This window comes from Cavia porcellus, unplaced genomic scaffold, assembly GCF_034190915.1.
Source record: "Cavia porcellus strain 051 isolate PalLab524CR breed Dunkin Hartley unplaced genomic scaffold, mCavPor4.1 scaffold_2, whole genome shotgun sequence".
Taxonomy (NCBI): Eukaryota; Metazoa; Chordata; class Mammalia; order Rodentia; family Caviidae; genus Cavia; species Cavia porcellus.
Genome location: NW_026947485.1, coordinates 92132126 through 92145989, shown reverse-complemented (window position 1 = coordinate 92145989; position 13864 = coordinate 92132126). Strand labels below are relative to the sequence as shown.

The 13864-nt window shown below is 44.5% G+C and overlaps 1 protein-coding gene across 1 annotated transcript in view; it reads right to left on the bottom strand.

Moving 5' to 3' along the window:
- Positions 1-9696, bottom strand: part of Grk5 (G protein-coupled receptor kinase 5) — a 215301-nt gene extending 205605 nt beyond the window's left edge. Inside the window, exon 1 of the mRNA XM_003479633.5 lies at positions 9434-9696. Within this exon, the coding sequence (XP_003479681.2) occupies positions 9434-9485 (52 nt within the window). The 5' untranslated portion in view covers positions 9486-9696. The remainder of the gene's footprint in view (positions 1-9433) is intronic.
- Between the last annotated feature and the right edge of the window lie 4168 nt (positions 9697-13864).

Here is a 13864-nt window from a genome sequence, read left to right as displayed (position 1 = left end):
GTAAGCCAGGCCAGCTCCAACTGGCCTGCTCACTGCCTACTTCTTGGCCCTGCCAAGGAAAGGAAACAGCACTGCTGCCAGTGATGTGGCCCACCCTTTGCCTTCCCTAAGACCACAGATCTCTGGCCACTGACCCTGCTGGGAGGAAGAATAGCAAAAGTTTGACTAACCTTACTCATTTGATGGAAGAATACAGGTAATGGAGCTCCAGAAAGGTTATAGCCATGTAAGCACATGTGTTTGTGCACATGTAGACATGTATACACAGCTACAGGGCATGTATAGAGCCCACCCACCCTGCAAACACACTCATTTTAAGTTGAAACATTGTTATACCTTTGAAATAGAAAATGCCTACAGTAAAGACTCACTCCTCAGTCATTCACCACCTAGTTGGAATTACTTTACCTCACTGCTTTTTGTTTTGTGTTTTGGGTTTGGGTTTGGGTTTGGGTTTGAGTTGGGTTGGGTTTGGTTTTGGCAGTACCAGGGATTATACCTATGCCCTTCTCACTGAACTACATTCCCAGCCCTTACTATTTTATATTTTGAGACAGGGTCTCAGTAAGTTGCTAAATTACCCAGAATGTATTGCCCCAAGGTTGTAACCAACCTGCCTTGACCTTCCAGAGTAGAGATATCACTGAGATTATAGGGGTGCACTACCATGCTTGGCTCCCAACTGCTTTCAAAGGTGCACTTGTCTGAAACCAGGGACTGCAAAGGAAATTATGGTCCCAGTTTGTCTCTTGTTGCAGTGAATCTGAAAGAGACCTGCTTGTTCTTCCACAGTTACAATCTCATGGGCATTCACATTTTAAAACCATATACGGGCCAGGGATACAGCTCAGCAGCATAGGGGCAAGGAAAGATTTGTTTCGGAACATGGGGACACTGAAGGGTGAGGGAGGTCAACATATAACTGCTCCCCAAGTGCAAGTGACCTTAGACATTGCTTTCCTTTCTTTACCTCTAATTCCCCCAATAGTAGGGGTAATCTCTCTTCTGGGAAGAAAGAACAGCAGAATGACTACAAAGGCTGGGCACAGCCCAGGACCTGGCAGCGTGTGGCTTCTGCCACTTCACAACCACACAGGAACGTTCTTATCTGTTCATCTCTGTTTCTTTTGCCTTCTGCTCAGGCCCGGAAGTTGTCCTTTGAGGTTAACTTCATTGTTGCCTTTTTAAGAAATATTGATCCTCCACAGATTACAAACTCCTGAAGTCGTGGCAGTCCTATCAAAGTGGCCTAATTGATGACTTCCCTGGGTCAGGAGGATGTAACTAAGGACTCTGGCACAATTTCAAATGGGGTTCCTCCCTTAGATGGGGAAGAACAAGAAACCAACTGTTTTATTGTTTCAAATGCTTTCTGTTCCTTTATAAGTGTGTCCTAACTGGGTTACTGTTAAAATGTTTCAAATTGCACAAGAAACAATATTTAAGGAGAAACCATTTTGAAGTGGTTACAAGAACAGTCTGTCTTTGACAGCTTTAAATACATCTTGGTTTTTATTTCAGTCTGTCCTGTTCAGAAGAAATGGAAGCCCTTCAAATTGTTTTGCCTATTTTCAACCTCATTTTAGATGAGGTTTTCGAATGCTATGGAATTTTCTTTTTCTTCCTTCTGTGGATCTGCTGCTATTACACAACTTATTTTTGTTCCCTGATAAAATGACTCTTTCAAAATATCCTCACATTAGGAGTTTCAAGAAGGAACATGGGCTCAGTGTCTATATAATGCACTTAATTTGAATCAGGAAACTCAGTTGCTCAATTTAAGCAAATTTCTCAACCAGATGCAGGGCAGCAGGGGGTGTCACTGACACCCATGAACTGAGTCTTCCTCTTAGGAGAATCAGTCTCAAAGGGCTGCATTATCTCCCTTCTTTTCTCAGTCTGCGCTATACTCCCTCAAAAAAACAGACAAAAGACGAGGAACAAAAAAAGACGAGGAAGAGGAGGAAGAGGAAGAAGAGGATGAGAAGGAAGAAGAGGAGGAAAGGGAAAAGAAGGAAGAAGAGGTGGGGGAAATAGAGGAAGAAGTAGTAGTACCAGTGGTTGTTGCTATGGGATTATCACATTCATTTACTGTGGAGAACTCTCTAGAGCTGCTCAATCCAAATGAATCTTCCATTGTCATAGAATATTCTACACTGCTCCGCCCAACATGGCAGCCATAGCCTCATGGCTACTGAGCACTGCAAAGTGCTAGCACACTTGGAGAAATGAATTTACTTTAATTAATTTAAATCTAAATGGTGATGTACAGCTAGCTAGTGGTTACCATATTGGAAAGACCTCTTTTAGAGAACCAGACTGTTTTTAATATTTTGGGGTCATTCCCAGTGATATGCCATTCAGAGGTGTACCCAACTCAACCCCAATAAGAAGCTGAGCGTGGAGGTACACTTCTGTAATCCCAGTACTCTGAGAGGCTAACGCAGGATAACCCCAGTTTGAACCCAGCCTAGGCAATTTAGTAATTTAGCAAGACCACGACTCAAAAAAGGGCGGGGGATGTAGTTGAGTGCAAAGGGCCTGGGTTCAATCCCCAGTACCACCACCACCATCACACACACACACACACACACACACACACACACACACACACAAAGCCAAAAGGAAAGCAGCTGGAGCCGGGGATTTACCTCAGTGGCCTAGGCGCCTGCCTGGCAAGTGCAAGGTCATGAGTTCAACCCCCAGTACTACAAAAAAAAAAAAAAAGAAGAAGAAGAAGAAGAAGAAGGTGGCTTCTACCTTCTCCAGTCTAGAACTGCAGGCCATCAAACTGCCCAGGCCTCTGCTATGGAAAGGCACCAACGTTCTACCAGAAGACACCACTGCATGCCAGGTCTCCTTACGGATCTCTTCCTTCCTCAGCCTAACAGCCTTCCTGCCACCATTTTCACTAGCTTCCACTTGTAGGAGTTCCTACAATCTCCTAGAGAAAATTAGAAATCCTCTTCCAGATTCAGGTTCATCCCTCAAGTATGACTTCTAATAATTCTTAAGTTACATATTGGTCTCATAGGCCACTGTCCAAATTCTAGGCATAGCAGAATCAATATATTGTGACCAGTTACAAAGTTTACAACAGTCAGCTTCGCCTCTTTGGAGAGAAAAGATCCGGTTCTACTCATATCCATTTTATCAGTTTAAAAGCCTAAGAAAGGACAGGGGAGTGTGGCTCAGTGGTAGAGTACTCATCCAACATGCATGAGGTCCTGAATTTGATCACAGTATCACTACAAAAAAACAAATCCCCAAAAGATAAGCAGTAATGGTGATACTCAACTACCTTTCCTTTCCCCCCACCCACCCATTTCTTACTGGAGACTGTACCCAGGACCTCACACATACGAGGCAAATGCTCTACCACTGAGTTATATCCCAGGGTCCTGCTACACTGTCCAGGTTACTTGGAACTTGCAATCTTCCTGTCTCAGCCTCTCAAGTAGTTGGGACCACAGATGTGTATTACCATACTCCACCAAGTAAATCGCTTTACCACATATCTCCTAAAATGAAGGTTGCGCTCAGGACTTTCACACTGAGTTACACCTTCAAAGGCCCTACCCTCCTGCTTTTTTTAAGAGACAGGATCTTGCAAACTTGCTAAACTGCCCAGCCTGGGTTCAAACTGTGATCCTACCTCAGCCTTCCAGAATACTGAGATTAAATGCATTCACCATCATGCTTGACTTAATTGCATCTTTTAACCCATCTTTTGTTGCTTTTATCCAAGGCTGACATCCCAAGTAGCCTCCAACAGTCAAATGATGAATGAATGCATAAGCAAGTTTGACCTTTGTGTTTTGGAAGACAATTCCAGAATGGTTTTCTTGAAACGAGAAACATGGGTGGAGCAGGATCTCATCAGGAAGTAACTGCTTTCTCTTTGAAAAGTAGCATGACTTACACAAAACGGACTGCTTCCTCCAGTGTTTAGATGGTAGTGAAAGGAACAAAACTATCTTAATCCCCCAAAAGTAAAACTTGTCAATATTTGGGATGGTTTTAAATAAAAATTTTCACTGAAGTATAACAGAATAGGTTAGTAGAAATCACCCCTGTTACCTAAGGTCATAATTTGTTTTAATGATTTAAAATCAAATCTTAAAGAGTCACTGTCTTCTCTATTCTATTTGGATATAACTGATGGAGACTGAGGACAATCAGACAGAAAACATTACTGATATATTTAATGTGTCACCTTTTTTGCTTATTTTGTCAAAATTTCACTTCTGAATAGGATGCTCTATGGCAATAACAACCATAAGACTTTTATTTTGCAGTCATAAAATATTTTATTTCAAAAATATCCATATCTCATGCCACTCTTGAGTCACAAATATATTGGCAGCAAACGTTAATGTTAAACATTGCCCACAGTCCTCAGTGGTTTCATCAGAATACTGAGAGTTGCTAGGAATGAGTTGAATAGCTCGTGCTGAAGGTGAATTTGGTCATATATCGAGCCTGTTTCTGAAAATCACTTGGCATTCTTAAAGCCTTTAGCACAGACCCAAAGGGTATCATTTAGCAAGCCACTACAAGAGTTACAGCTTTCAAAGACATAATTTAAAGAAAGGTTAGTTTGGGCACTGGAAGAATTACGCTCCTTAGAGTTCAGACTCTGACAAGAAGCAGCTAAGCTACTGAAAGATGAGAGTCTTGTGGGCATTTATCTGATGATTATAAAAACAGACAGCTAGATTAACTGCAATCATCATTTGAAAACTTTCTTTAAGAAAGCAAGGCCTTCTGGAAACACTGCCTTTGGTTTCTCTACCTACAAATTGTCAGTACTGAAAAGGAAACTTTAAAAATAAATAAATAAATAAAATAGGCAGTTTCATTTAACAGTTGTGTTTCATAGGCCAGGCTGCTTTCAAACAAGTTGAGAAGCCTTTTTAAGGATGAAAGCTGTTGTTCTCTTATACTTTAAGACTGAAGGAACGAGCTGCCTCCCCAGAGCAGTGAGAGGGCTATGAGCTTCAGACATCCACCTTCTTATAACTTAAGAGAGCCCTGTTCCAGCTTCAGCATCACTGGAGGCACAAGGGAAGAGGCGGGGAGGGCGCTGGCTTGGCCCCTGCTGTGGAATGCCAGATCTATCTGTCCAAAGCAGAGCCTGCCCCTCCCAAGGTCAGATGCTGGTACACTCTCTTCTGCTGCCCTCCTTAACTCTCCTCTGGCCCCTTGTTCCTAACCTGGATCATCAGGAATATCCAGGCCAGCGAGTCATGGAGCTCACTGAGAAAACGGTTCTTGCACAGTCTGGTTTTTGGCAGTTGTGACAAATGGCAAAGTCATTACATTCCTAATTTCTGTCAGTGCTTGCTAGGCTCAAGCTCAGGAAAATGTGATCAATACTTCTCCTGACGTCTTTATTGATCAGATATGACAACTGCTGGCCTGAGAAGAAAGGAAAGGTAGGCTCTTGCAAAATTTCTTCTCACCATTTCTCACTCAGTACTGATACAACAGATCTACATGGTGAGAAAAGCAAGGATTTGTACAGCAATAATAAACCCAAAAAAGACACATAAAAGGCATTCTGCAAACACTCTTTCTCACTGCCATTATTTCAACACTAGCTTGCCTGCCAATTTTCTGAGATTCTGAAATGTAAACAGATAGAAGAGTTAGTCTGGGTCTCTTTTTCATTAAATGCTTAATCACTTAGTTCATTTCCAAAAACTGGCATGAGTTCACTCTCAACTTACTTCTTTTTTCCTTAACCATTTCTTAGGAGAGTAATCTGAAGTCCCTAAGGGTGTTCAAGTTGATGTTTTTTCCTAAGATCAGGACAAATAAACAGCCCACAAAATAGATTTCAGCAGCTTCAAAATTTTGAATTTAGTACTTTATTGTTTGTTTTTTATTTTAAGACATAATCTAGTAGCTGCTATGTAGCCCAGGCTGGTCTTGAACTCATGGTGACCCTCCCCCTCCTGCCTCAGCCTCTGAGTTCTGGGCATAGAGAAATATGCCACGATGCCTGGCCATCTTTTCTTATTTCAAAATAACCGGCACTAAAGTACAACTTGCTTGGTATATTTTCTAATTATTTACAATGAATCACTTTACCCCACTCCACTTATAGGCTATTTCAATACATTAATGTTTTCTACTTCATACTTGTTCCATTATGGTATGAATTTGAATATACAATCAACATACAAGTCATTTATTTGCCTTTAAGAAAACTTGGTAATATCCAAAGATAGACCCCAAAGTTACCTATAGACATCAAATTACAGCATGTGGAAAGTGTGCCTGTCTTTCTTCAAGGTCTGTCTCTTTACTGTTTGGGGCAACAATGAGTTTTACTTGAAAGTCACATTTTAAATTATTTACAGTGTATTTTGTTAAATGAACCAAATTAAATTTCACATTTGCCCACTGTATTTCTCATCTGTAGCCATTCGTAAGCATCTTTTAATGTTTTGTTTGTTTGGTTGGTTTTTTTGTTTTTATTTGTTTGGTGTGGCTTTTGTTTTGTTTTTTGGAGACAGAATCTCCCTATATAGCCCAGGTGAGCCTCAAACTTGCTAGATCCTCCTATATCAGCCTCCTGAGTTTTGGGATTACAGGTGTATACCGCCACACCCAGCTTACAAAGTGCTTTTAACCATTTTTAATAACTCAGATTATTTTATGTACCATAAAATTTGTTACCTGTTTCACTAACCTGGCTGAAATGTTCATTTAAAAATATTTAGATAGTGTGGTTATTTGGGCAATCATAATATTTAATAGAATGACTTCAAGTAGAAAACTAAAAAGAGAAAAACAAACGGTTTTTATTTCTTAACTCTTCCACAGTAATTAAGATATATTGACACAAATTTCAAATAAAAGTCTAGGCTTTATTAAACAGACGCATCTAAAATTGTGGACTCTTTCTAGAATCAACAGAGAAAATGCGGGAAATGCAAATGGAAAAAATGTGGCTGCTGCATGGATGATAATTTCTTGCTCATATGTCAGTCTGTCCCTATTTCCTTACAGGCAGAGACCTCTCCACTTCTAAGGCATCTTCGAGAGCTATTTCTCACCATGAAAAAAAAAAAAACTGAAAAATACTTTAAAAGGAAAAAAAGTGAAGGGCACATTCTTGAGCACTTCTAATCACTGTAATTCTGTCCCAGGGGAGTCTGTCATTCCAAGCACACTTCCAACCTGCTGCTCTCCTCCCTATGGCTCTGGAAAAATTTTTTTCTTAACCTGACAAACAAAAAGATCAGTCAGTAAATTCATTTTAGCAAAACTCTGGGAAGAACAACTGGAGAGAGGACTAACTGGTATCTGTTTGCCCACTCTAAGGAAAACATTTTTATTTTATTTTACTTTAGTTAAGTTTATTGGTACATCTTAGGTATACATACTGCTCATATCCATCATATGGAAATCCACAGTTATACCACCCTGAACACTCCTGATCTTGATTGATCTCAGAAGCTAAGTAGGGCCAGGCCTGGTTAGTACTTGGAAGGAAAAACATTTTTAAAAGCTCAACCAAATGCTAAGGGAAGGGGAAAGTATTCCTCCAGGCAAACAAATGTCTATTGAAACAAATTTGGGGAGCAGATTTCCTGGAAAACAAGAGGAACCAGTGAAACTTGCAAGGTCTCCAGCACCACCCTATCTAGAGATTTCCTGAGAAAGAATTTCAGAATGGAGGGAGGATAAAAACTTTCCCACCCCTGTGACCCTGCCATGTATAACTGTGTCCCACCACTAGGGGGCTGGTGCAAAGCTTGCAGGCAGGGGGCTTGCTTTCTTTTTTCTCTCCAGGACTATCCTGTCCAGCCCAGAGGAAAGCTCAATGCCCCCACTTTAATCTAGTTCACTAAAGATGTCAGAGTATAAGAAAGCAAGCAAGCAAGCAAGCTAGCTAGCTCGCTAGCTAGCTCGCTCGCTAACTTTAATCTGAAATCACCAAGTAACAGTCTCCCCTAGAAATCTGTTCATACCAAAGCTGAGTGAACAGGAATTGCGGAGATGGACTTGCATATTTTAAACTCTGCTCAGTATTTTCAAAGCACTGCTTCCTTCAGGGACTTCAAAATAAATCTTCCAGGTGGCTACATCAGAGCTGTTTTAGAAGGACGAGCAACCATAGAAGTGTGACCTGAACACCCGGGTGAGTTGCTGAAACCCAGCCCAGGGTGGGTTGTGTGCATCACCTAGCCACACGGCCTGTTCCGAGCCACAAGGTGATGGAATGGGCTGGATAAACATGAATCGTTTTATTGCTGGCCAGAAATCCTTCCTTCATTCATCAAAGTGGGTGAATGAAAATATTAAGAAGTAGGTATGGCATTTTCATGGGTTGCTTACTAAGGATCCTTCTAAAGTCAAGACCTTACTTAGTTTGCCTTCTACCTTGGGTATCAAATAAAACCTCCTCCCGGGAAAGGAAAAAACCACTTCCCTTTTTATAAAAAAGCTGCACACCAGAACCCAAATCTTGGCAAACGAGAAGTTACATAAATTCCAGGTATTCCTAAATATGCATGTTTATACACCCACAACACAATCCTTTCAGAAAGCAGTTAAGTTTCAGGGCCACTTTTTAAAAATTTTTTCGTCTCCAGAAAGAGTCAAAATACATACTTATAGGTATGACTTAAGATCTTACCCATTCTATTTAGAGGATACTTCCTGCTAGCTAAACGCAGGAAATCTATCATTTGCATCAGAAATGCATAAAGCACCAGCACACTTACCTTAACTGAAACAAAACTAAACAATTCCGGTATCTACCTCCACCTACCACCTCACCCACAAAAAAAATAATTATGATATCCGAAATCCTGAATTACTTTCTAGGTGACTTGTACAGCCATCGTTTCATTAGACTACGACCTTGCTAATTCCTTAACATTTTACTTTGCCTTTAAAAGGCTTCCTTCCACCCGACGGGATTTCCCTAAAACACACTCCCAGCGGATGGTTTCCAGCAATAGTCTCTACCAACTCAGCCTGCGCAGGCAGACTTGGCCTCTGCTAATCCCAGCACCCCCTCCCACCATCCACACACCATTCGCACTCCCAGAACCAACCATCCCGGGCCGACTCGGAAAGCTATCTCATTTGCACGTTTGCCCGTCTCTGCCTGAAAGAATGCTCTTCCAACTGACCTTTCAGCAGCTGCCGAGATGGCACGATCTGCAGGGTCAGAGCTGGAAACCAGGGGATATTTTAGCATCTTAATCCCTGCAGCCGGCTCTGCCCAAGTCTACACTCTCTGAGACCCAGGGCAGGAGCTCCGCAGCGTCTCCGAGCAGCTCCCCGAGCCGCCCGGACGCGACCGGCTCGCTGCGGGCATCCCGCACACGCGCGGCCCCAGCCCACGCGCCGCAGACTCCGCACCCCGGCCCGGCGACTGCGCCAGGCACGCACCGGCCCCACCGCTTACCTTCCCGGGCTTTCAGCAAGACCGTGTTGGCCACGATGTTTTCCAGCTCCATTGACAGTCCGCGGTCAGCGAGGGAGCCGCCGGCCGGGCTGTCAGCGTCTGGGTGCTGCCGGTGCTCGGGCCGCCGCCGCCGCTGCTGCCGGAGCCGGGAGCCAGCAGCCCGCCTCGCCTACCGCATTATTCCTGCTCCGAGCCCTCGAGTTTCCCCCTCTGCACAGAGGAGCCGCCGCCGCCGCTTCTTCCTCCCTCCGTGTCCCCCCTCCCCCCTCCCTCAACACTTTCCCCCCCACCCCCCACCCTCCGCGTGTCTCTGTCACTCCATTCTCCTCCCCTCCGGCTCCCTCGGATGCTTTAACGCCTCGGATGCTTCAACCTCCCCTCCGTCCCTCCCGGGGGTGTGGTACTCGCAGGCTCGGGCCGCCGCACTGCGCAAGCGCAGGTCCGGACGCGCCTCCCGCCTCGGCGCAAGTGGCGCGGGGCCTGCTGGGAGTCGTAGTCCTCTTCGCGCTAGGGCGGGGCGAACACAGCAGTCTCGCAGTCTGGCGGGCCCTTCGCTGAGAGAGCCGGAGACACGCCCTGCACGGCGCCGAGAGCGGAGGTGGCCGCCGCCTGGCCGGCGGGCGAGTCAAAAGCACCCCAGCCCTGCGGGAGCCTCCGGTCCCGGAGTGGGGGTCCGCTCTCCCCCTTCCCGCCGTGCCCACAGCCGGGAACACGGAGTCCTCAGGCCACGCCGGCAGTAGGCGAAGCGCCTCAGCCGGGCGGGAGCCGTGGGGTCCCGGAGCACTCGGGTGGAAGAACCCTCAGTCCGCTGCCCACCTGGGGCCAAGCGGGCCCACGAGTGAGCCGCTGGGCGCCGGAGCCGGCATTCGGCCGCCCGCCTGGCCGCTGCCTGCTGTCTCGCACGCACACGTGCCAAGTCGCTCACAGAGCTGCACTTTGTTTGCTCGGAAGGCGGGAAGGGCTCCGCGAGTCGGCGGCTACCCGGCGCCTGCCTGCCTTGGTGTGGGCGCAGCCCGAGCGCCCCCAACCGGCTGAGAATCTTACTCGGATCGCGCCGCTGCTGGGATCTGAGCGTGGGAAGCGCCGCGCCTAGCTAGTAAACCGTCTTGTAGCTCGCCGGTCCCGCAAGCCACAATCTTCATTACACGCTGGACTCGCACAGATTGAGTTATGAAAACGCAGGAGGAATAGCTTGAGTCTGCAGTGTGGATTGTTAATGAGGAACAGCCAGGCCAGCGCGACTCGGCATGGAAATGTGTTCAAATTCTGAACTTATCTAGGGGCCTTTAGAGTCTTCCACTGTTAAGCTCAGAACATCAGACATCAGATCAAGGTCCAGGCCGGCTCTCCTGCTTTCTCCAAAAACCCTCGTCCTAAGGAATGGGTGCTCTCCTGTCAACCTGGGGTCTGCACTCCTGTTCCTTGGGCCAGGGGCAGGGCCGCTTGGCCCCAGGGAACAATGAGGTCTTTGCCCTCTCTGCTCCTGCGTCCTGTAAGGCCCCGTCCTAGTCCTGTAGGCCGGATATCCGTTCTGAAGCCAACTCTGGGCTTTCTCTGTCCAAAAGGAGGAAACTTTTGGTCCCTAGGGCTATCAGGAAGTGGCAGAGAGGTGCTGAGAGAAACAGAATAGTTATTATTCATTGGAGAATATAAAAAAATTAAACTTTTGAGGCCTTCGAAGCTGGATTCTAACAACCCAGGACTGTCTTCTTTCCTGGTGGATACCTCCAACACCACCGGTTCCTGTTGTCTGGATTTGGGTCAGTGGAACCCTGTTTGCAAAGTTGCAAAGAGCAGGGAGCTGAGCAGTTAGATTATTAGACACCTTTCATTCTCAGAAGCCACCCAGGCTTAGTCTTTACCTCATATCACATGCCCAGAACCATTCACAATAAGAGGCTCTTAAAGCTGGCAGCATCTCAGAGCCCACCAGCCAATGTTTATTTGATTGACATTAAAAAAGTAAAGATTTGAATATTTTTAAGTGGCTTGTGCTCCATAGCAACCTGGTCAGATTTCCTGTGCTTACGAATCCTAGGGCCCTTAGAACAAAGCAGATTCTGGTTAAAATTCAGACTTATGTCTGTTATTTCCAATAACAAGGGCTCTGCCAATCCTTCTGGTCAGTAGTCTATACTAAATGGCAAAGCTCTGGAGTTAACCATAATCATCACTGCTCTTTTTGATCGCAGTGGCTCACGCCTGTAATCCCAGCACTTGGGAGGCAAAGGTGGGAGGAATGTTGCGAGTTCGAGACCAGCCTGGGCTGCAAAGTGAGCTCAAGACAGCCTGAACTGCATAGAGACCCTGTCTCAAAACACACACACACACACACACACACACACACACACAAGTCACCAGTGATTTTACCATCTGGCCTTATGGACATTTGAATTTGCAACCTTGGAAACCTCTGCCAGTCTCCCTTATTTTATTGATATAAAACAGACCTAACGAAAAGTGAATCCTGCTGGTCATTCAGCAAATAGATGGTAGCCTATCCAGTTGTCTATTCACTACAGGTAATGCATCCTGGCTACAAAATAAATGATTGTATGTCAACTATCTGACTATGAGGAAACAAGGGCATTCCGGTGCAAGAATGAAACAACAATGGCTAACATTTACTTAACCCTGACACAGGGCCAGGCCGTGTGCTATTTGTTTTGCATTGATTATCTCATTGAACACAGCATCCGAATGAGATAGGGAACATAGCTCTATTTTACAGATAGAGAAGTTTTATTTTCTTAAGGTCACACATAATAATAATAAAATAATAAAAGACCTGGGATTTGAACCCAGCTGCCGACGCAGAATCTGTGCACTTAATTTCTCTGGAGCTCAGGCTGCCTCTCACATCTTGGTTGTGTCTGTTGTATTTGGCTGCCCAAATGAACTTATAAGGAGGTGATGAGACACTTCACCAAATGAGTAAGACAAGAGGGTTTTTGTTCCAGTCCATAATTCCACCATTATACATACAATTAACCACATTAACAACTCAGTCCTCATGAACAGTGTGCTTGCTTCAAAGGTAAAATAGTCTGTTAAGTATCAATAACTAAATAGGGAATCATTTACAGTCAGCTGAGCGCAAGAACAAATGGAGGTATAGGTGAGAATGAAAGAAATAACACTATGCCGGAGACAAGCACTGACTTCTGATTGCACCAGGATCAACTGAACCACAAATGCAAAACACGCAGGGGATCACATTCTTCTATGAGCACCTGAGCATCTCCCATGGATATAGATGCAGGATGGGATTCCTTGTAAATAGAAATTTGTTATTCTGGAAAAAACACATCCTATCTTCCTAAAATATGGATTCCTTTCACCTGAATAATAATGTTGGCTGTGCTGGATGGAGGTGGAGTTTTCACATTTGCTTGCCTGTCAGTTTGCAGATGCTCAGGAAGCAGTTGGGAAGAGGCCTTCCTTTCTCTTACTCTTCTTCAGTTTATGAAACAATTTCCCAGAGAGCTCACCTCTATAAATGAAAGTAAAGTAGCAGACCGACTACCCCTTTGATAGAATAAGATCCATTGTGGAGACATACACAAAGGATTTTGCAAACAGAGAGGAAAAACTGACATCAAATTCAGAGGAATTCCAAGATAAGAGGAGCTAAAAGTGAGTTGGAGGCATGAGGCTTTCAGTTAATATTCCCTACACCTCAGAAGTCCCTTTATCAATACGCTCCAGCCAGCATTTACCAATTTGACACTAAAAATGTTGTCATGCAGTTGACCACCTATCATTCTTTTGTTGGCTTAATAGTAGTTTTCTTTAATGTCAGCTCAGTTTAAAATTGTTTTACTCATCCAACAGTATTAGTCCATTTCCTATTGCCAATAACACAGTTTCCTTGACTGGATAAGTTTTAATTAAGAGTTTATGTTGAGCCAGACATGGTGGCTCAGGCCTGTAATCCCAGCACTCGGGAGGCTGAGGCAAGAGGATCGTTGCAAGTTCAAGACCAGCCTGGGCTACAAAGTGAGTTCAAGGCCAGCCTGACCTGCATAGAGACTCTGTCTCAAAAAGACAAAAAAAAAAAAAAAAAAAAAAGTTTATGTTGGCTTACAGTTCTGGATATCCAAAGTTAAGGGGCCATATTTAGAGATGTCTCTTGCTAGCAAAACCCTGAAATGGTGTGTACTGTCACATAATGAAAGACAGGAGACGTGGGACAGGTTTGTCTTCTGGTTCTGAGAGTCAGGTTAAGTTTCTACTCTTAATACTGCACAATGGGGATTCAACTCCAACATAAATTTTGGAAGCAATAAACCATATCATCTTAACCAATGACATCTGTAAGAAGTTATAAAAGTATCACACTCTGGGAGAAAAATGACATCCAAGCAACACGGGGAATCTTTGTAGCCTTTGGTTTCAAAACAAACTGATTGATGTTAATCTGCTGGGAGG